The 24,647-nt window shown below is 35.9% G+C and overlaps 1 protein-coding gene across 5 annotated transcripts in view; it reads right to left on the bottom strand.

Moving 5' to 3' along the window:
- Positions 1-24,647, bottom strand: part of AGMO (alkylglycerol monooxygenase) — a 347,764-nt gene that overhangs the window by 158,923 nt on the left and 164,194 nt on the right. For 4 of the 5 annotated variants that reach the window (XM_082632052.1, XM_082632050.1, XM_082632051.1 and 1 more), the window contains 2 exons: positions 17,235-17,317; positions 3,797-3,902 (listed from right to left, as the gene is read on the bottom strand). In XM_082632052.1, the coding sequence (XP_082488178.1) occupies positions 3,797-3,902; positions 17,235-17,317 (189 nt within the window). The remainder of the gene's footprint in view (positions 1-3,796; positions 3,903-17,234; positions 17,318-24,647) is intronic. The other variant, XM_082632054.1, reaches the window with a different exon arrangement.

Here is a 24,647-nt window from a genome sequence, read left to right as displayed (position 1 = left end):
CAGGTGTGGTCAGCAGTACGGTTGTTTAACGTAGGACTGTTGTCATGCACACCTATGGAATTTGGCTTACATAATAAAGCAATATAACAGACAATCTCCAACCAGCCTTCGAGATAAATAGAGAAGAGTCATCAGGCTACAAGCTGATGTTGGCAATACATACAACATTGATTTATAAAAGAAAGAGGATTAATTGCTTCAATGTCTCTGATTCTAATGATAGCTTCAAAGAAAAATGATGAGAACACTGCATCCTTGTAGGATAATCACTCTTAGTCAGTCAGTCCTAATTCATATTGAATGGAGTCACTGAGGCCATTCATTAGGTTTCTGTACAACTTGTGGGGTGCAAAGAACAGTTTTAGTAAAACTCTGATAAATGGCAAAGATTTACATAAAGTTCTAAGAAATAAAAATGTTAGGAAAACACAAATTTGAAATTCACAATTAGGAAACAAGATTTGGTAACTGGTTTTAATTTTTAAATTTTTGAACTTTAAAAAGAAGTGGAAAAAAGCCTATTTCACAGGTAAAAATGTTGAAAATAAAATACTTGCCCAGTCTTTACCATATAGTTATTGACCTCTGGTCAGAGAAGACTTATTCAGGTTTAACCTCGGAAATTCAGTGGTTAATAATAATAATATTTTAATAATGATAATAGTAGTACAAATACTTTTTATAACAACAATAATAGTAATAATAGTAATATGAATAATGATAATTAAAATGTATCAAGTGCTTCCTATGTTCTTCCTTTGTGTCATTTAATTTTTCCATCAAGCCACATGGAGTAGACATCATTATTATACCACGTCAAGTAAATGTTTTAGTGGCAAATCACAGGCAATATCTGTTCTTGAAGAATTGGTCATGTGTGTGCCTTTCTGGAAAGAACAGGTAAGCAGCTTGAAAGATTTGGCCATGATCCTTCCTTCTTTGAATAATAAACCAAAGATAATTCAGAGGTAACTTATTCAAACTATTAGTCTTTTCAGAACACTTTGCAGCTAAATGGATAAGACCTTTTAGCTCTCCACATTTTTCAAGGTATTTTTGTTACACTGCATCTGAAATTTCATCTAAACCCCTTGAGGTAGGTGAGTACTGCTATCAATACATGGAAGAAAACATTGCTTAGTGATCAAGAGCTATGGTGTCAGACTGCCTTTGCAGTATCCTGACTTGTTTACGTATTACCTATGTGAATTCAAACAAGTGATTCAACCTGTTACTCAGTTTTCCATTATGAAAACAATAATAGTAATCACATCATGAGTTTGATATGAAGACTAAACGGAATAATGCAGGTAAGTCTTTTAGAACATAGTGTGAGCTCTATGCATATTAGCTCTTGTTAAACCTATTTTACAGGTGAACGACCTGAGGCAGAGTCCAATGTCCAAAAAAGTGAGTGTCAGGCTAAGAATTCATTACCATAACATTAAGTTCAACATTGTTGCTCCTTCGCAACCCCTATGTCAGTAGTTCCCAAACTTGATTTTGGACCTCATGGCAAGCCAAAAAATTATTTCAAGGGATCCTTAAGCTCATATAAAATAATAATAATAGCACCTAACATTTATTAAGCATGTACTATGTGTTAAGCACTGTACTAAATCTCTTACACAGATTATCTCATTTAATTCTCAAAACCCTATTTGATAGACATTATTAGTTTATCCCTTTACAGATGAGGAAGTTAAGGCCAAGAATATTTAAGTGATCAAATAACTGCCCAAGGACACACAGAAAGTAAGTTCCTGAGCCAGGAATCAAATTCAGACAATATGGCTTCAAAGCTCAAGTCCTAACATTCACTTTCACCTACTGACTAATTTAAGTAAACAGAGAGCATTTCACCCCTAGAGTTCATCACCCTCAAAAGCTGGACACACTACGCTGCCCTTCACTATCCCACCATCACAAACCCCAGTGTTTTTTGTAACTATACCTTTTCACGTGTGCAACATGGACAACTTAAAGAACTTACATTCTCTCTTTGTTCTGGAGCATTTAAGATAAACTACCACAATATACCCAAGAGTAGGTTCATTAAATGGAATTACTCTCCTTCATGCCTCCAATTAGAAGGCCTTCCCTCATATAAAATGTGAAAATGCTATGTTTTTTTATTTTTAAGGGTTGTTTTTTGCATTTATATTTCTAAACTTCATTAAAAATGTACAATTTATGCTTCTTTATTTTGATTTTAGGTTGTAACCTCAAGAAACAAAATATATGTAGACATATTAACTTTATTTAATGCCTATTTAAATATATATGTTAGATTAGATGATATCCAAGATCCTGGTACTAAGATTTAATACTTCATTTTTTTAAATTTAGATTTTTTAAAAATTGGAAATATATTTACATGGTTCAGAAATTTTAAGGTACCAAAAAAATATTAACTTAATGAAGAATCTTCCCCCTATTCCTTTCTTCTAGTCACACAATTCACTTTCCCACAGGCAACCACGTGTAAGGATCTTGTTTATATTTCTGGATACATTTACATAATGTAAAAATATTTGTACATTTATATGCATATAACTCCCCTTCTTCATTTTTATACTTATATGCCTTGTATGGTAGCATACTTCGCAGATTCTCCTGTTTCAAGTTTTATTCTCTTTCTTTCTCTTTCTCTCTTTTCCCCTCTCTTTCTCTCTCTCTGTTTAATATATACACACATGATGCAGCAAGCTCAAATATATATGTATTTTTTATAAATGCTCCATACTGGTATTAAAAACTTTTCTCTTTCCATTGGTAAATGCATACTCTACTTTGTGAGTGAACCACAAAATGTAAGTAGTTCCCTATTAATGGCTATTAGGTTGTTTTCAGTCATTCCATTACAAATGACAAATTTTGCATACGTGTGAGCGTATCATTTGTGTAGCACAAATTCCTTGGAGTGGAATGCTGGGTCAAAGGGCATGAGTATTTGTAATTTGATAAGTATCACTGAATTGTCTTCCAAAGAGTCTGTCCCAACTTATAATTATTACTCACTCATGAAAGTGTCTCTTTCAGTTTTCCATTAACACTGGAGAGAATGTTAGCATCTATGTTTCATGCTTAAATAAGGTTACACAATGCACATTCCGAGGATGTTTGGCGGGTTGCTCAGCACCAAAGTTAAACAATATAACACTTGATTTAAAAGAATAAAACCATGTCCATTAAAACAATAGTGATGAGAATTATGTTTTTTAACAGTTACCTAAGATTCAAAATCATAAATATGAATCCAAAAGTTCAGTGTTCTTGGAAGATAAGTTTTAATCCTAACAGGTCAAATTAAACATATTTTTCAGTTGTAGAAAAATCTCAATTACATTAATGATTTTATTTCTATAGAATTATTAACTCTCGCAAGTAATTAACAAAACATCCTAGTCACAATTTTCACTTTAACAGCCTAAAAAGAAAAATCTCAAATGGCAGAGTCTCGGCCAAGAACTTTTTGTAAAGTCACTTCTACCACTTGTTGAGAAACAACTACATGGCCTACTTTCTTTATAAACATCACGCAATGCAATTTGTCCAACCACCTTATGAAGGTTAATAGTATCAATCCAAATTTAGAGACCAAAAAACGGAGACTCAACAATACTAACTAGCTCAAGGTGACACAACAAATAAGTACTGGCAAGTAAGTGAATGGGTAAAAATTTCCCACAAATACTAGTCATAAAATAAATAGACAAAAACATTGCTGAATGAATGAATTAAATATGCAACAGATGTTTAATCCTGCTATAGCTACCTAAAGCAAATATCTTACCTCAAAAGCAAATGACAAAGAAGGGATGAAAGGCTTCAGATGACCCAATCTACACAGCATTAGGAACACCAAGCAACGGAAAGTTTCCAGAACAGCTGCCTTAGGTCTGAAATAAAATGTCATTTACATACATTAGCTTTAAATATGCTCTTTATTACCTGGTATAATTAATAGAGTGATATACACTTATTTTAATTTTCAAGAAACACATAGTATTTTAATATATTTGAGGAGCATGTGCCTCTGAAGCTGCTTGAGAAAAGGCATTAAACTAAGACACAAAATGCATCTTTTAAAGAAAATCTATTCTTTATCAATTTATTGCTTAGTTTGAGAATTGCTGAATTAGGGTGAAACATTTTCAACTAATAAATAAAATATTAGACAACTAAATTTCTAGGGTTTCAAAACTAGACTCCCCTCACTGACCCAATACCTTCAAACGTCATTCATTTAATAAATGGCTTCTTAGGAGGACTGACATAGTTAACGACAGTACTCTAAAATAATGAACACTCGAATTATGAAATACTGGGAACATGACAACATGTAGTTAAGTCTAACATGATAGGCAGCATAGATCTTTATTAAATATTTTGTGATGAATATTTTCGTTATATATAGTATTCTTGAAATTCAAACTCTAACATATAAAATAGGTATATGTATTTAAAATGGAGTTGAGGGGAGACGAGGGGAAGATGGCGTAAGAGTAAGACATGGAGATCACCTTCCTCCCCACAAATACACCAGAAATACATCTACACGTGGAACAGCTCCTACAGAACACCTACTGAACGCTGGCAGAAGACCTCAGACCTCCCAAAAGGCAAGAAACTCCTAAGGTACCTGAGTAGGGCAAAAGAAAAAAGAATAAACAGATTCAAAAGAATAGGGACGGGACCTGCACCAGTGGGAGGGAGCTGTGAGGGAGGAAAGGTTTCCACACACTTAGGAAGCCCCTTCGCGGGCGGAGACTGTGGGTGGCGGAGGGGGGAAGCTTCGGAGCTGCGGAGGAGAGCGCAGCCACAGGGGTGCGGAGGGCAAAGCGGAGAGATTCCCGCGCAGAGGATCGGTGCTGACCGGCACTCACCAGCCCGAGAGGCTTGTCTCTTCACCCCCCGAGGCGGGCGGGTCTCGGAGCTGACGCTCGGGCTTCGGCTGGAGCGTAGGGAGAGGACTGGGGTTGGCGGCGTGAACACAGCCTGCAGGGGGTTAGTGCACCACAGCCAGCCGGGAGGGAGTCTGGGGAAAAGTCTGGAGCTGCGGAAGAGGCAAGGGACTTTTTCTTCCCTCTTTGTTTCCTGGTGCGCGAGGAGAGGGGATTAAGAGCGCTGCTTAAAGGAGCTCCAGAGACGGGCGCGAGGCGCGGCTAAAAGCGCGGATCCCAGAGACGGGCATAAGACGCTAAGGCTGCTGCTGCCGCCACCAAGAAGCCTGTGTGAGATCATAGGTCACTCTCCACACCACACTGCCGGAGAGCCTGTGCAGCCCGCCACTGCCAGGGTTCCGGGTTCCAGGGACAACTTCCCCGGAAGAACGCACGGCGCGCCTGAGGCTGCTGCAACGTCACGCCGGCCTCTGCCTACGCAGTCTCGCCCCGCCCTCCGTGCCCCTCCCTCCCCCCCCGGCCTGAGCGAGCCAGAGTCCCCGAAGCAGCTGCTCCTTTAACCCCGTCCTGTCTGAGCCAAGGACAGAAGCCCTCCGGCGACCTACACGCAGAGACGGGGCCAAATCCAAAGCTGAGCCCCAGGAGCTGTGAGAACAAAGAAGAGAAAGGGAAATCTCTCACAGCAGCCTGAGGAGCAGTGGATTAAATCTCCACAATCAACTTGATGTACCCCGCATCGGTGGAATACCTGAATAGACAACGAATCATCCCAAATTGAGGAGGTGGACTTTGAGAGCAAGATTTATGATTTTTTCCCCTTTTCCTCTTTTTGTGAGTGTGTATGTGTATGCTTCTGTGTGAGATTCTGTCTGTATAGCTTTGCTTCCACCATTTGTCCTAGGGTTCTATCTGTCCATTTTTTTTCTTAATAATTATTTTTATTTTAATAACTTTATTATATTTTATCTTTATTTTATTTTACTTTATCTTCTTTCTTTCTTTCCTTCCTTCCCTCTTTCTTTCTTTCTTTCTACTTCTACTAATTCTTTCTTTCTACTTTTCCTCCCTTTATTCTGAGCCATGTGGCTGAAAGGCTCTTGATGCTGCAGCCAGTAGTCAGTGCTGTGCCTCTGAGGTGGGAGAGCCAATTTCAGGACACTGGTCCACAAGAGACCTCCCAGCTCCACATAATATCAAACGGCGAAAATCTCCCAGAGATCTCCATCTCAACACCAGCACCCAGCTTCACTCAACAACCAGCAAGCTACAGTGCTGGACACCCTATGCAAAACAACTAGCAAGACAGGAACACAACCCCACCCACTAGCACAGAGGCTGCCTAAAATCATAATAAGTCCACAGACACCCCAAAACACACCACCAGACGTGGACCTGCCCACCAGAAAGACAAGATCCAGCCTCATCCACCAGAACACAGGCACTAGTCCCCTCCACCAGGAAGCCTACACAACCCACTAAACCAACCTTAGCCACTGGGGACAGACACCAAAAACAACGGGAACTATGAACATGCAGCCTGCAAAAAGGACACCCCAAACACAGTAAGATAAGCACAATGAGAAGACAGAAAAACACACAGCAGTTGAAGGAGCAAGATAAAAACCCACCAGACCTAACAAATGAAGAGGAAATAGGCAGTCTACCTGAAAAAGAATTCAGAATAATGATAGTAAAGATGATCAAAAATCTTGAAAATAGACAAAATGCAAGAAACATTTAACAAGGACCTAGAAGAACTAAAGATGAAACAAACAATGATGAACAACACAATAAATGAAATTAAAAATACTCTAGATGGGATCAATAGCAGAATAACTGAGGCAGAAGAACGGATAAGTGACCTGGAAGATAAAATAGTGGAAATAACTACTGCAGAGCAGAATAAAGAAAAAAGAATGAAAAGAACTGAAGACAGTCTCAGAGACCTCTGGGAAAACATTAAACGCACCAACATTCGAATTATAGGAGTTCCAGAAGAAGAAGAGAAAAAGAAAGGGTCTGAGAAAATATTTGAAGAGCTTATTGTTGAAAACTTCCCTAATATGGGAAAGGAAATAGTTAATCAAGTCCAGGAAGCACAGAGAGTCCCATACAGGATAAATCCAAGGAGAAATACACCAAGACACATATTAATCAAACTGTCAAAAATTAAACACAAAGAAAACATTAAAAGCAGCAAGGAAAAAACAACAAATAACACACAAGGGAATCCCCATAAGGTTAACAGTTGATCTTTCAGCAGAAACTCTGCAAGCCAGAAGGGACTGGCAGGACATATTTAAAGTGATGAAGGAGAAAAATCTACAACCAAGATTACTCTACCCAGCAAAGATCTCATTCAGATTTGATGGAGAAATTAAAACGTTTACAGACAAACAAAAGCTCAGAGAGTTCAGCACCACCAAACCACCTTTACAACAAATGCTAAAGGAACTTCTCTAGGCAAGAAACACAAGACAAGGAAAAGACCTACAATAACGAACCCAAAACAATTAAGAAAATGGGAATAGGAACATACATATTGATAATTACCTTAAATGTAAATGGATTAAATGCTCCCACCAAAAGACACAGATTGGCTGAATGGATACAAAAACAAGATCCATATATATGCTGTCTACAAGAGACCCACTTCAGACCTAGAGACACATACAGACTGAAAGTAAGGAGATGGAAAAAAGATATTCCATGCAAATGGAAACCAAAAGAAAGCTGGAGTAGCAATTCTCATATCAGACAAAATAGACTTTAAAATAAAGACTATTAGAAGAGATAAAGAAGGACACTACATAATGATCAAGGGACCGATCCAAGAAGAAGATATAACAATTGTAAATATTTATGCACCCAACATAGGAGCACCTCAATACATAAGGCAAATACTAACAGCCATAAAAGGGGAAGTGGACAGTTACACATTCATAGTAGGGGACTTTAACACCCCACTTTCACCAATGGACAGATCATCCTAAATGAAAATAAATAAGGAAACACAAGCTTTAAATGAGACATTAAACAAGATGGACTTAATTGATATTTATAGGACATTCCATCCAAAAACAACAGAATACACATTTTTCTCAAGTGCTCATGGAACATTCTCCAGGATAGATCATATCTTGGGTCACAAATCAAGCCTTGGTAAATTTAAGAGAATTGAAATGGTATTAAGTATCTTTTCCAACCACAATGCTACGAGACTAGATATCAATTACAGGAAAAGATCTGTAAAAAATACAAACATATGGAGGCTAAACAATACACTACTTAATAACGAAGTGATCACTGAAGAAATCAAAGAGGAAATCAAAAAATACCTAGAAACAAATGACAATGGAGACACGACGACCCAAAACCTATGGGATGCAGCAAAAGCAGTTCTAAGAGGGAAGTTTATAGTTTAAGAAACAGGAAACATCTCGAATAAATAACCTAACCTTGCACCTAAAGCAATTTGAGAAAGAAGAACAAAAATACCCAAAGTTAGCAGAAGGAAAGAAATCATAAAAATCAGATCAGAAATAAATGAAAAAGAAATGAAGGAAACGATAGCAAAGATCAATAAAACTAAAAGCTGGTTCCGTGAGAAGATAAATAAAATTGATAAACCATTAGCCAGATTCATCAAGAAAAAAAGGGATAAGACTCAAATCAATAGAATTAGAAATGAAAAAGGAGTTAACAACTGACACTGCAGAAATACAAAAGATCATGAGAGATTACTACAAGCAACTCTATGCCAAGAAAATGGACAACCTGGAAGAAATGGACAAATTCTTAGAAATGCACAACCTGCCAAGACTGAATCAGGAAGAAACAGAAAATATGAACAGACCAATCACAAGCACTGAAATTGAAACTGTGATGAAAAATCTTACAAAAAACAAAAGCCCAGGACCAGATGGCTTCACAGGGGAACTCTATCAAACATTTAGACAAGAGCTAACACCTATCCTTCTCAAACTTTTCCAAAATATAGCAGAGGGAGGAACACTCCCAAACTCATTCTAAGAGGCCACCATCACCTTGATACCAAAACCAGAAAAGGATGTCACAAAGAAAGAAAGCTACAGGCCAATATTACTGATGAACATAGATGCAAAAATCCTCAACAAAATACTAGCAAACAGAATCCAACAGCACATTAAAAGGATCATACACCATGATCAAGTGGGGTTTATCCCAGGAATGCAAGGATTCTTCAATATACGCAAATCAATCAACGTGATACACCATTTTAACAAATTGAAGGAGAAAAACCATATGATCATCTCAATAGATGCAGAGAAAGCTTTTGACAAAATTCAACACTGCTTTATGATAAAAACCCTGCAGAAAGTAGGCATAGAGGGAACTTTCCTCAACATAATAAAGGCCATATATGACAAACCCACAGCCAACATTGCCCTCAATGGTGAAAAACTGAAACCATTTCCACTAAAATCAGGAACAAGACAATGTTGCCCACTCTCACCACTATTATTCAACATAGTTTTGGAATTTTTAGCCACAGCAATAAGAGAAGAAAAAGAAATAAAAGGAACCCAAATCGGAAAAGAAGAAGTAAAGGTGTCACTGTTTGCAGATGACATGATACTATACATAGAGAATCCTAAAGATGCTACCAGAAAACTACTAGAGCTAATCAATGAATTTGGTAAAGTAGTAGGATACAAAATTAATGCACAGAAATCTCTGGCATTCCTATATACTAATGATGAAAAATCTGAAAGTGAAATCAAGAAGACACTCCCAATTACCATTGCAACAAAAAGAATAAAATATCTAGGAATAAACCTACCTAAGGAGACAAAAGATCTGTATGCAGAAAATTATAAGACACTGATGAAAGAAATTAAAGATGATACAAATAGATGGAGAGATAAACCATGTTCCTGGATTGGAAGAATGAACATTGTGAAAATGACTCTACTACACAAAGCAATCTACAGATTCAATGCAATCCTTATCAAAGTACCACTGACATTTTTCACAGAACTAGAACAAAAAATTTCACAATTTGTAGGGAAACAGAAAAGACCCCGAATAGCCAAAGCAATCTTGAGAATGAAAAATGGAGCTGGAGGATCAGGCTCCCTGACTTCAAAGTATACTACAAAGCTACAGTAATCAAGACACTATGGTACTGGCACAAAAACAGAAAGACAGATCAATGGAACAGGATAGAAAGCCCAGAGATAAAACCACGTACATATGGTCACCTTATCTTTGATAAAGGAGGCAGGAATGTACAGTGGAGAAAGGACAGCCTCTTCAATAAATGGTGCTGGGAAAACTGGACAGGTACATGTAAAAGTATGAGATTAGATCACTCCCTAACACCATACACAAAAATAAACTCAAAATGGATTAAAGACCTAAATGTAAGGCCAGAAACTGTCAAACTCTTAGAGGAAAACGTAGGCAGAATACTCTATGACATAAATCACAGCAAGATCCTTTTTGACCCACATCCTAGAGAAATGGAAATAAAAACAAAAATAAACAAATGGGACCTAATGAAACTTAAAAGCTTTTGCACAGCAAAGAAAACCATAAACAAGACGAAAAGACAACCCTCAGAATGGGAGAAAATATTTGCAAATGAAACAACTGACAAAGGAGTAATCTCCAAAATTTATAAGCAACTCATGCAGCTCAATAACAAAAAAACAAACAACCCAATCCAAAAATGGGCAGAAGACCTAAATAGACATTTCTCCAAAGAAGACATATAGACTGCCAACAAACAGATGAAAGAATGCTCAACATTATTAATCATTAGAGAAATGCAAATGAAAACTACAATGAGATATCATCTTACACCAGTCAGAATGGCCATCATCAAAAAATCTAGAAACAATAAATGCTGGAGAGGGTGTGGAAAAAAGGGAACACTCTTGCACTGCTGGTGGAAATGTGAATTGGTACAGCCACTAGGGAGACCAGTATGGAGGTTCCTTAAAAAAATTACAAATAGAACTACCATATGACCCAGCGATCCCACTACTGGGCATTAATTCAAAAAGAGTCATGCACCAAAATGTTCATTGCAGCTCTATTTACAATAGCCCGGAGATGGAAGCAACCTAAGTGTCCATCATCGGATGAATGGATAAAGATGTGGCACATACATACAATGGAATATTACTCAGCCATAAAAAGAAACGAAATTGAGCTATTTGTAATGAGGTGGATAGACCTAGAGTCTGTCATACAGAGTGAAGTAAGTCAGAAAGAGAAAGACAAATACCGTATGCTAACACATATATACGGAATTTAAGAAAAAAAAATGTCATGAAGAACCTAGGGGTAAGACAGGAATAAAGACACAGACCTACTAGAGAATGGACTTGAGGATATGGAGAGGGGGAAGGGTAAGCTATGCCAAAGCAAGAGAGAGGCATGGACATATATATACACTACCAAACGTAAGGTAGGTAGCTAGTGGGAAGCAGCCGCATAGCACAGGGAGATCAGCTTGGTGCTTTGTGACCACCTGGAGGGGTGAGATAGGGAGGGTGGGAGGGAGGGAGACGTAAGAGGGAAGAGATATGGGAACATATGTATATGCATAACTGATTCACTTTGTTATAAAGCAGAAACTAACACACCATTGTAAACCAATTATACTCCAATAAAGATGTAAAAAATAAATAAATAAATAAAAATAAATTTAGCACTAAGTTAAAAAAAAAAGTAGAGATTATATTTCTGAACCATGGTTATTGTAAGAATTATGCTGAATGAGAAAATTTTTCAAAAGCAATAAAGAATTTATAACCTTATAAATGTAAACAATAAATATATGCAAAATATGATGGTGATGATGATGACATAAGACTGAGTAAAGCAGTTTTATGACTATAAAAAAATAAATAAATAAATAAATAAATAAAATGGAGTTGTGGGTCACACAGATAGGCATTTATAAATTGCCTTATATTAATAGGAATGAACAGGTACTTTATCGGATTAAAATAGACTCCATATAATAGTCAACCAACATTTGTTGTATTATTAAATATTTTCATAAAAGACAAATGGTATTTTTATGAAAGATGAATTTTCTAATAAAATATTACGGAATTAATGTCATTATAATAAAACTATATTTTATTTAGTTAATTTAGAATATAGAGGTAACAAAAAAAGTATAAAAAAATCTAAAACAGTGTATTTATTAAGCTTAAAAAATTCTTCTGCCATCAATTATGACATGTTGTGGACTTTCCTGGTGGCGCAGCTGTTAAGAATCCGCCTGCCAATGCAGGGGACACGGGTTTGAGCACTGGTCCAGGAAGATCCCACATGCCACGGAGCAACTAAGCCGGTGCGCCACAACTACTGAGCCTGCGCTCTAGAGCCCACAAGCAACAACTACTGAGCCCACGTGCCAGAACTACTGAAGCCCACGCACCCAGAGCCCGTGCTCCACCACAAGAAAGAAGCCACCACGATGAGAAGTCTGCTCACCACACCGAAGAGTGGCCCTCGCTCGCCACAACTAGAGGAAAGCCTGCGCGCAGCAATGAAGATGCAACACAGTCCAAAATAAATGAATAATTAAATAAAATTAAAAAAATATTATGACATGTTGTTTCTATAAAATTGAATATAACATTTTTGTGCAAAAATAGACAACACATTTCTACCAGATAATTTAAACTCAGTTAAAACAGGGTGACAGTTTATGATTCATTTGCAGCCAAGTAATGTGATTTTTGTGTATGTGAAAAAAAAGTTAAGAATTTTTTTCCCTTGTAAAATAATCTTATTTCATTACTGTAAACTATTATTTTTTAAACTGATATTTGGGTAATTTTCAGTGATAAAACAGAAAATAAAATTTCTAATTTAAAACATTTATTTTTATTAATTCTGTTCTATCATTTACTGTTTAACTTTATATTGTGAAATGAAACATACATAGGGAGTACACAAAACAGAAATATGCAGCTCAATGATTTTCAACAAATAAACAACCATATAACCACTACTCAATAGTAACCCCCCCAAAGACATCTCACCTCCTCAATATTTCCACCCTCCCTCTGTTGCAAAAAGAATCACAACCTGTTAGTTTATCATTTATGCCAATCATACCATTTCTTGCTCTCTTTTACTTATACTTTTATTGCTTTAGCATAAATTTCTAAAAACTGTTCTTTACTCTTATCTTTTTTTTTAACTTTTTGTAAATGAAATTATATTGTGTGCACCTTTTTGTATTTAGCATCTTTCAGTCAGTGTTGTTAGTGAGATACATCTACGATTCTGCATGCAGCAGTAGCTCATTCTTCACTCGTGCATAGTATTCCATTGTGTGAACATATGAATATTCATGCATCCATTCACCTTGTGAAGGACATTTGGATTGTTGGCCACATTTGTTTATTAGGAACAATGCTTTCTGAACATTCTTTCACGTGATTTTGGGGTGCATTGTTAGTATATATCTGGAATTGAATGGTCGGGTTATAGCGTATGTGTGTGTGTGTGTATATATATATATATACACACACACAAACACACACACACACACATATATTCAAATTTAGTAAAATTCTCAAATAGTTTTTCAAATTAGGTATCACAATATAAACTGCCTCCTTTAGGGTGTGAGCATTCCAACAGGTGGTATTGTCAATTCTTTTAATTTTAGCCATTTGTGATACAAGGTCTTTGTTGCTTATAAAAATTGGCAAATACCATCTCCTACCTGAGAATTTTACTTTTGTACTGTCTTAATAAGAGTTAATTTTTGAAGAACTGACTTTCGTAGTATTATTCTAATCTAATTCATCAGTTTTATCTATGTGATTAGGGATTTCTGTGGACCATTTAATATTTTTACCTACTCCAAGTTTATACACATATGTTACTATACCATCTGCTGGAATCTGTACTGGCTTTCCTCTCACTTTTAAATCTGCAATCCCCTGACCCTAGAATTAATTTTTTTTTTTTTTTTTTTTTTTGCTGTACGTGGGCCTCTCACTGTTGTGGCCTCTCCCGTTGCGGAGCACAGGCTCCGGACGCACAGGCTCAGTGGCCATGGCTCATGGGCCCAGCCGCTCCGCGGCATATGGGATCCTCCCAGACCGGGGCACGAACCCGTATCCCCTGCATCGGCAGGCGGACTCTCAACCACTGCGCCACCAGGGAGGCCCTAGAATTAATTTTTTATGGTGTGAAATATTGGTCAAGTTTATTTTTCTTATTCCTATGTGGAAATTCAGTTTTACTAAGACCATTTATTGAAAAGACAGCATTTTCCCGTAGCTCTGCAGGGACACTTTTGTCACAAATCAAGTCCATATATATGCATAGATCTGTTTCTAGGTTCTCTGTTCTAATATTTGTGCCAATAAAACATGTCTAATTACTGTAGCTTTATAATACATCTTGATAGCCAGTAACTCAACTCCTGCCATTGTAAAAAAATCTCAAGATTGTGCTATTATTGGGCCTTTGCATTTCCATATACATGTATTTTAGAAAGAGCCTGTCAAATTCCACAAAGAAGAGACCTTTTATAATTTTAATTCAAATTGCATTGAATATGTAAATCAATTGCTGAAATTATAATCTTTACAATATTGAGGATTCTAGTTTATGAATAGTTATCTCTCCAATTCTAAAAATTCTTTATTTTTCACAGTATTTCAATAGTTCTATAGTGTAGTTTAGAGATTTTGTACTCATTTTTTAGGATTGATTTCTCTTGGTATTTGATATATTTGATGCTATTGCATAAAGTTTTATATTTCCTAGTACATAAAAATATCGTTGATGATAATTTCTTTAAAGCTTTCCTGAAATTCATCCATTAATTTGAATAAATTCCCTATAGATTCCTTAGATTTTCTAATTAATTCACTAATTAGATTTTAGATTAATTAACATAAATTAATTTTCTAATTAATTTATTAATTCCTTTCAAATCCTCATGGCTTTTCTTTCTTTCTCTTTCCTTTCTCCACTGAGAGTTTCCAGCCCAGTGTTAAATAACGAGCATATCTAACTGCTTCTCAGTTTCAAAGGAAAATTTTCAACATTTCACTATCAGATGTGAAGCTTGCTATAGAAATTTGTATAAACAGTTTTTACTTCACCTACATTTTTGCTGGATATAGAATTACAGGTTAGCAGTAATTTTCTTTCAGCACTTTAAAAATACCATTTCATTCTCTTCTGGCTTCCTTTGCACAATGGCATACCTATATCTCTGTATGAGTTCCTAAATAAGGCCAGAGGAAGGGGAGACTTTATATAAATATATACAATAAGAATAACTTAATGTATCATAGGATATATTGTGATAAAATCAATAGCTTGCTTATTTGGCCTATTTATTTGTATCCACGGAGACAAAAAAACTTCATTAAAAACATAAAACTATGCTATTGTTATTGGCTGATTGATAATTTTACTACGTATATGGAACCAACAGAACTGTGATCTTTAAAATGTGATCCTGATTCTTTGGATCTGGTAATTATTTCAGATTATCTTGTGACTCCGTTTTTAATTTTCTCTTCTTATGGCTTAGTATGTTTTATTTCTAGTATAGAAAAGTAGGGATGGATGGAAAGCCAAACAAATTAAATGATAAAATAAACACAATTTTTAAACTATAGAAGGAAATACGTTTAAAATTCTACACACCGTTTACATGACTATGTGAAGTGTGCCAGCAGCATCACTCTCCCAAATGTTTATAGCAAAGGCATATTGTACACAGTTCCATTAACCATTTGGACCTGCATCTTGATGAAACTTCAGAATCTACTGATATTCCAGAGCAGCTAATAAGCATTTCTTAGGAAAGTGACATGATATTCAATATAGATTAAATGCATGTTTACTGGACTTTTACATTTAAAATTTCCTGAAAGTAATCTGGTTATTGGTTACCTACTTGAAAAACAATTACACTACAACGATGATAAGATTTTAAGAATGACAGAGCTTTTTTGCCATTTTTCACAGTTATATGTAAATTCTATAATATGTGACTTCTGGGGTCATATTGCTTGGGTTTGTGTTCTGTTCTATCTCTTAGTGTTCTTCTGTCTGACTTTCATAACCTGTAAAATGGAGTTTATAGTAATTCTTATCTTAAAGTGTTACAAGAAATAAGCATTCTATGGCACATATTAAGTATGTAAGTATTAGTATTAATTTTAATGATTGATAAATACTAAGCAATAACAAGTGGGTGTTTTGCTATATACCTCCAGCCATAAAAGCAATTTAAAATTGTTCAAGTGAATGTATTTTCTGGCCAGAGTAGTATTTAAAACTGGATTCATTAAATACTATGCTGTGTGAGGGTAAAGAACATAAACTTTAAATATGCAATTGGCCCTCCATATTCATGGGTTCTGCATCTCAGATTCAACCAACTGCAGATGAAAAAATATTTTTTAAAAATTCCAGAAAGCTCCAAAAAGTAAAACTTGAATTTCCCACTGCCAGCAACTATTTACATAGCATTTATATTGTATTTACAACTATTTACATAGCACATACATTGTATTAGGTATTATAAGTAATCTAGATAGATGATTTAAATTTATGGGAGCGTGTGCATAGGTTCTGTGCAAATACTATGCCACTTTACATAAGGGACTTGAGCATCTGCAGATTTTGGTATGGGGGTGGGCGGGGCTAGGTCCTGGAACCAATTTCTTGCCAATACCGAGAGACAACTATACATACACTTAGGTGTATATTCTGAACTGTTCAATAGCAAAGGAAAAATAAATAATTTTTAGATTTTATTAAGTACTCAGAGTTATACTCTATGTTTTGCTGACTTAACATTATATTTTATAAGTTTTCTTAATATACTTGAAAAACCTAAATTTCACTTAAAGGGCTTAGATTTAAAATGGACCTTTGATTTAAAACCAGACAAACCACTACTCTGTCTCATTTAAAATGAAGGTGTGGGCTTCCCTGGTGGCGCAGTGGTTGAGAGTCCGCCTGCCGATGCAGGGGACACGGGTTCGTGCCCCTGGTCCGGGAAGATCCCACATGCTGCGGAGTGGCTGGGCCCGTGAGGCATGGCCGCTGAGCCTGCGCGTCCGGAGCCTGTGCTCCGCAACGGGATAGGCCACAACAGTGAGAGGGCCGCATACCACACACAAAAAAAAAACAACAATAAAATGAAGGTGTGAATTTGTAGTTTCAACTTTATTTTTTTAATAACAAACGTTTGCTGAATTTCAAAATTTCACATATATTTTTAAAACCACATTATAAAGTTACATAAAATGAAAGAATTTCACTTCTTACCTTTGATCCAGAAGAAATCCAATGGAGGTCAAGGTCAGGATAATGAAGCAAGCCCTCAGAAGGAGAGTGACCTGTGATAGTGCCTGTCAAACAAACACAGAGACCAATGGATCTTTAGGTGAGTCATCCAAAGGAGCATCAGAATTTAAAGCTGACAAGAATAACAGACTCAATTTTATTTTATGTTATACCATTTGTTACTAACATTTTTCAAGAAGGTTGAATATGCAGAGAACATTTTGGTTTTCCTAATGTCATTTAGTTATCTTGTTGGACACTTGGAGAATGAATTAGACAATTCTAATGATGTTTTGCTTAAAGTGTTCTTTCTAATAATTCTCCTTGAAAGTTTTGGCTTTTGTAATTCTTTGAAACACTTATGCCTCCACATATGGAGAAATCACTTACATTTTTATGAATAAATACCACATTTCAATGGTTATTTTTAATATCACCAATTCTTCGTGGTTTCAAACCCAAAAGTGTCTTTAATAAAGAAAATATTTAAAGGAGAATGTGTTATGAGTGCAAACACATACATGAAAGAAATTACGCACATCCACTCACATTTTTATTTGATGAAATCTGTATGTTCCTCTGTACATGTCAAGGGTCCTTTTTTGAATTAGTAACAAAAACCACATATTTCTTTGTTATAATTATAAATTAATTATGCATTTTGTTTACATGTAAAAATTTAATAATAATGTTTATTGAGCATCTATTTTATAGCTTCCATGCTATGTGTTTCACACATGCTAATTCTTTTCATATTCCCAACAAACTTGCAGAGTAGGTGTCATCATATGTGCTTCATATATGAAAAAACAAAGCTGGAATCAAAAGATGAAGTAACTTTTCCATCATCACACAGAAATAAATGATGCCTCTGAAATTCAAAACAGACCTACCTGACCCTTAAGTGTGACAATGGTAGAACACATATGAGCAACAAACTTAAAGGTGGCAGAAGCAGAGATCTATACTGAAGTTACATAGCTCATGTTAGGGCCAGATGGTTACCACTTCAGATTGAGAGTGGATCAGTAAAAGCAAGGAGTTGGATGCACAGCCAGTGGATGATTTCCCTACTCACTGATGGTATTTATGTTTCACCTTTATGAGAACACCAAAGTTTGTTTTATGTTGGCTAAAATCGTGATTGAATGCTCTCTTTTTTCTTTTTCCTGAAATAATTAGAGGTAATTTCAAGTCATTACTAACTAATATACGCACCTACAACTAAGTAGCATCTGTCCAAAGTTATAAACAAAAGTTACCAATTGCAGTTGCTGCTCACATCCAGCATCTCAGTTCCATATCATCTTCTAAATCAGCGCTGTCTCTTATGGCCAACTTTTAACACCTCCCTAGTTACTTTCTAAATGTCTACAATGGCACCCATAATTGCCAAGGGGCTTTAACCCTCCAGGGCAATAGTTCAGTAGAAGAGTATTGTTGAGTGGTCAAAAAACTGAATAAAAAGTGTCAGAATGTTTAGGAATATGGAGACAGTGCTGGATATCAGATATAGGCTAAGGAGTTCAGTGAACTCTAGAACGTTTGAATGGAGAGCAGGAGAGTACTATTTGGGTATATGGAATTCCGTGGTGGCTGCTTTGGGACAGTAAAACAGAAAAACAAAAACAAAAACAAAACAAAACAAAAAACACACCAGAAAAATATTTTCTTGGTGGTAGAAGTAACTAGGTGTGCTTGAGTAGATTAATGTTTGCTTAGGGGAACTATTTTGTCTCTAAAGAAAAATGCTTCTTACACCATTATTGCTTCTTTTTGATCTTTTAGGGAAAAATTCATATGGAAGGGAGAAATGATTTGTGTCCCAAACCTATAGCATGATTTTAAATGCTCTATAAGCATGCAGTGCTTAAAATTATTTGAACCTATTAGCCATGTAACCAGTCAAATTGTTCAGCATTTCTAAGTCTCTCTTATGTGTTCAGTACATCTGAAATAAAATATGAGTTTGGCAAAGACTATAATAAAGTACTTAGAAGAGTGCTTGGCATAAAGTAAGAAGTCAATTCGTGATATGATGATTATCATTGTTATTATATTCAGGCTATACTAATTTTCTAAATGGCTCTTAGGCTAATCTTAATTAATTACAATAAGTTAAGGAAGCACAAATAAAAGGTTTATTAGCTCTTTCAAATATCATAGGAAATTCAGAGACAGGACAAAATATATTTTTTGTTTTGGTTAGGGAATTTATGATCTCTGGACAAAAAAGGAAGAAAGAACTCCTCTCTCCACAAATTGCTTCCTGGCTAATGGTGTCTGAGTGAAAACCAACTTAATACAGCTATCTGGCTGCCTAGTGAAGCTTCTACTTGGCTATTACACATCGGAAACTTAGCCTGCCTAAAACCCTGTATTTGATTTCCTTCTCCACCCCACACGCTCCCCACTTCTCTTCGTTTTAGGGATGGCACCCACAGTTTTTCATTTGCTCAAGCCAAAAACCCATAACTCATCCTTGACTCTTTCTCTCACTATCTACTTCTAATACATCAGCACTATATTTGAAATACATCCAGAATAAAGATATTTGCTACAAACAGCACACACAAAAAATACCATGTTTCACCCCCAACATTATCTCTACTATATTAAAATACCCTCCTAACTGGTCTCTCTGATTCTAAATTGTGTGTCCACCTATTCTGGCTTCCCTCCCCTGGTATGTAGCCAGAGCTATCTCTTTAAAACTAAGTCATATTATATCATTCTTATGTTCTAAATCCCCCAGGAGCTTGAAATCTCAGTAAGAATAAAGCTCAGAGTCCTTATTCTGGCCTCTACACAACATACCCCCTATTATCATATAATTCCTGAATCATTTCTGTCTTTCATTCTTATGCTACATCAGAAATTTTGCTCTTCCTTGAATATGACTAACATCCTTCCCACTCAAATCTGTTTCATCTACTGTCTCTTAAGCTTGAAATGACTTCCCACAGTGACCCTTATGGTTTATTCCTTCATTCCATTCAGGTAACTACTGCATGTCCTTGTTCATCCTGTATAAAATAGTACTTCTCCACAATGCTCTATAACCTTTTTCTGTTGTATTTTCCTCCATACAACTTAACACGCCCATACACTTATACATTTGTTTGTTCATTCTCCAGCTGTTTGTTGTCTGTCTTCTCTCACTCCCTAAGAGAGGTTTTATCTTTTTATTTACTATTATATTCCAAGTGCCTAGAACATTGCCCAGCACATAGTCAGTAGCTAATATGGCTTTTGAATGACTGACTGAATTATTGAATCATTTTACATTTCTGTTTATTATCCATACCTTTAATATAATTCTAATTGGCTTAATAAATAATTTAATATTACATTAATATTTAATTTAATATCAATATTTTAGTCCTTAAAATTATTTAATAATTTAATATTAATATACTAAATGCTTGTGTTAAATATTTAAAACATTAAATACTTTAATATTTCTATGTTTAATTTCTTAAAGAACAAAACTGTCCTAAAACTGTTTGAGTTTAAAGGAAACTAAGATTACCAGAAGAAGAAATCCAATATTGAACACATGCTTCCTTTAGAGAGTCCATTTTCCTATGAAACTCTTAAGTTTTTCCATATTATATCCTTTGATAGGCTAATCAGTTGATCTTCTCTGATTTCTACACATTCATTCCATGAATATGTATTGAGCATTTGCTAGGAACTGTGGTAAATAGGAGTTTAAGAGAGTGAGCAAGAAAGACAAAATCCCTGCCTAGAAATCACACTACTTTAATCCCTGCTGGTAGGACCATAGTCCAGCTACACTAGAGCAAAAAGGAGGGAAAAATAGAATAGACTTTATAGACTTTGACCATTGTAAATACTTAGCCTCCTGTGTTTTAAACAAGATGTGAGGGCCTCCCTGGTGGCGCAGTGGTTGAGAGTCCGCCTGCCGATGCAGGGGATACGGGTTCGTGCCCCGGTCTGGGAGGATCCCATATGCCGCGGAGCGGCTGGGCCCGTGAGCCATGGCCGCTGGGCCTGCGCATCCGGAGCCTGTGCTCCGCAGCGGGGGAGGCCACAACAGTGAGAGGCCCGCATACCGCAAAAAAAAAAAAAAAAAAAAAAAAACAAGATGTGAAATGATATGAAGCTTGTTAATTTTTTATAACAGTACAATTTCATTTTTCATTGGGTTTACTACCATTTTACACCATTCACTGCTAGTATATCTTTCATGTAAGATATTGCTGTCCTAAAGTGCTAAAATGGAATTATTCTAAATTAGGCTTTGAATATATTATGTCTTTATCACAAAAAATGAGAAGGTCCATAACTATAAAAAGCTTATGAAGCAAGGAATTAATTTTCCTCCTTTAAAATTATCTTTCACATCCCAAGCAGTTTGGTAGCTCTTATTTCCATAGGTTTCTCAGTGCGGAAATTGCTCTCTAGACTTTTATGCTTGAAAAAAGCAAACATCCCTGCAACTTTAAGTAGATGAGAAAAAGTACTCATGAGGCAACATTAACTACACAGGAACTCAAAAATTACAATTACATGTTTGATGCAATGTTGCTTAAACAATTAATAAAGGCGTGAGAAGTCTTTCCTTTGCCCACAGGTATATAAAGAAGAAAGCCTTTTTCTTCTTGAATGGGGATATCACCCTCTTACTATTCCATAGAAAAATTCTGGTGATCAACATAATTACCTTTCATGTTTTCCCACCCGACAAATCTCACAAAGGGAAGTATCAGCCCCATACACTATGTCCTAAAATAACAGTAAGTGTCTGTATACATTCTTTTTTTAAGAACTTTGTGTACTGTCAGAGGTAATTTGATAATACTTTCCATAGTCTTATTCTAAGGATTTAGAAATAAAAATGTCTTGATTTTATTGTATCAGGGTTGTGCATTTTTAGGAGTTTCTGAAAAGATCTACTAAAGTTATTATTTTGACACAAAATGTCCATCTTCCCAAACATCTGTAAAATAAGGTCAAAAACTTCCTAACACTTAAGTGTCTGTAACCTCTAATGTGAAGGCAGAAAATTTGGTTTGGGGCACACTTGCTCTGCTACCTCATCGTCCCTGTGATTCTGATGGCTCCTTTTAGATACCTTGAGCTGAAACCTAAGGCTTGAAGATGCTTCCCATTACAACATAGACTCAGGAACAGAACTCCAGGTGATATCATAAAGCAATTTGTAATTCTATATGGATCTCAAAAATCTACATTGAAATAAGATCCTGTTTAAAAAAATATATTTAACAGTATTGACTATAGTTTTTTTTTCAGTATTTTCAGAACGTTTGGTTACTGTTGAAGCATACGTAAAGAAATATGATTAGAATGAACGTTTTCTATAATTTCAAACAGGAAGCAAACTAAATAAATATATCAAAGGTGAAAATATATTGCCTAAAATGTATAAATATATAGTTCAGAAGCACTGAATTGGTATGGAATAGTGAGTTTCTACAAAAATGTGTAAGAAATAAAAGCAAAAATTTTTATTTTAAAAACTTTAAGTAACATAGCTTGAAGAATAGTTATGTTGTAGTCATATTTCAATCTATGATTCCACTGTTAATAATGAATGTGCACCCAACTAAATAGAGAAACAAGGATTGATTTTCCCTCCCACTTGAAAACAAAACAAAACAAAGCAAAACAACATATCTGAAACAATTGTTTTCAAGACCCTGGACACCAGGCAACAAAGGTCAGTGATCCCAGGGAAACGGGATACAAATGACATGACCCCTCACTATTGCTCCAGGTTACTACCTTGAGAAAGTTCCTATGCTGCCGCACAGAGGGAACTCAGAGGGGCCTAGTGGACTCCCTGATTTGAGGAGATGGAGCTGGGATTTGGGAGAAGCCAGGGAGGCTATTATTTGGAAGAGAGTACCAAAGAGGAGAGAGCTGCATAGACAGAACTCTATTCATCAGCAGCGGGTGCCCATGAAGTCTCATATATCAGCTCATGCATGTGAGGAAACTATCAAAGATTAGAAAAGGACTAGAGCTTGCAATGCCCAGAGCTCACAACAGGGCCAGCTAGAGTACAAGTTCCCATCAGCCAGACTGGACAGCCTCATGATTCACTGGGCATTGGGTAGAGAAATCTGTGCATTGACATATATACAATGGAATATTACTCAGCCATAAAAAGGAATGAAATTGAGTTATTTGTAATGAGGTGGATGGACCTAGAGTCTGTCATACAGAGTGAAGTACATCAGAAAGAGAAAAACAAGTACCGTATGCTAACACACATATATGGTATCTAAAATTTTGGTACTGATGAACCTAGTGGCAGGGGAAGAATAAAGACGCAGATGTAGAGAATGGACTTGAGGACACAGTGGGTAAGGGGAAGCTGGGACAAAGTGAGAGAGTAGCACTGACATATATACACCACCAAATGTAAAATGGATGGCTAGTGGGAAGCTGCTGCATAGCACAGCGAGATCAGCTCAGTGCTTTGTGATGACCTAGAGGGGTGGGATAGGGAGGATGGGAGGGAGGCTCCAGAGGGAGGGGATGTGGGGATATATGTATACTTACAGCTGATTCACTTTGTCGTACAACAGAAACTAACACAACATTGCAAAGCAATTATACTCCAATAAGGATACAAAAAAAAAAAAACTGTGCATTGAGATTTTGAGTTTCCAAAGCTGAATTAAAGTATCCAATTTTTACATATTTTTAATAAGTCAAAATGAGATCTTAATTCAAATTATAAGCAGTTCATGGTTGGTTGTATTTATTATATGATAGCTTTTAAAAGAGCTGCCTGATGCTAAACAAATTTTGAGACAGTACTAATAGTATGAAGATATATTTAATTTCACAATTAATATTTCATTATTTGATGCAAAAGGCATTTTTAAATGTTCAATTTCCCACTTTATTATATTTCAATATAGTGGACAAAAATAGATTTTTCACAGGAATTCACAGTGATCACTTTTCTAAGTTCCCAAAGTTTATGCTTATTAGACAGGTAGCTTTGGTTAATATCCTTCCTTTACTAATACACATTTATTACATTCATTTCATGGATTTAAATTATAATTGATGCTCAATTTAGCTCACATTTCTTTTTTCATATTACTTCAGTTACCACCTAAGAACTTTAGGAAATTAAATTAAATCCCAGTGGGCTGCACTGGAAGAAAACTGTATGTGCTGAATATTGACTTGAGAGGTTTCACGTAGGACCTAAGTTAGATCTAAATTGTGCAAGCGACACTCTCTGTTATGAGAATACCACTAAATATATTGATTTTTTCTAAGGGTCTGCTAAAACATGTCAATATGAAAGCATTGGTTACAAAATTTTAGTGCCCATAATGTTTTACAGAGTACAGCAACCAGGGGAATTTAAGACTATAAAAACCT

This window comes from Mesoplodon mirus (assembly GCF_964341445.2).
Source record: "Mesoplodon mirus genome assembly, chromosome: 9".
Lineage (NCBI taxonomy): Eukaryota > Metazoa > Chordata > Mammalia > Artiodactyla > Ziphiidae > Mesoplodon > Mesoplodon mirus.
The sequence above is the reverse complement of the archived record's forward strand: the minus strand, read 5'-3'. Positions and strand labels throughout refer to the sequence as shown.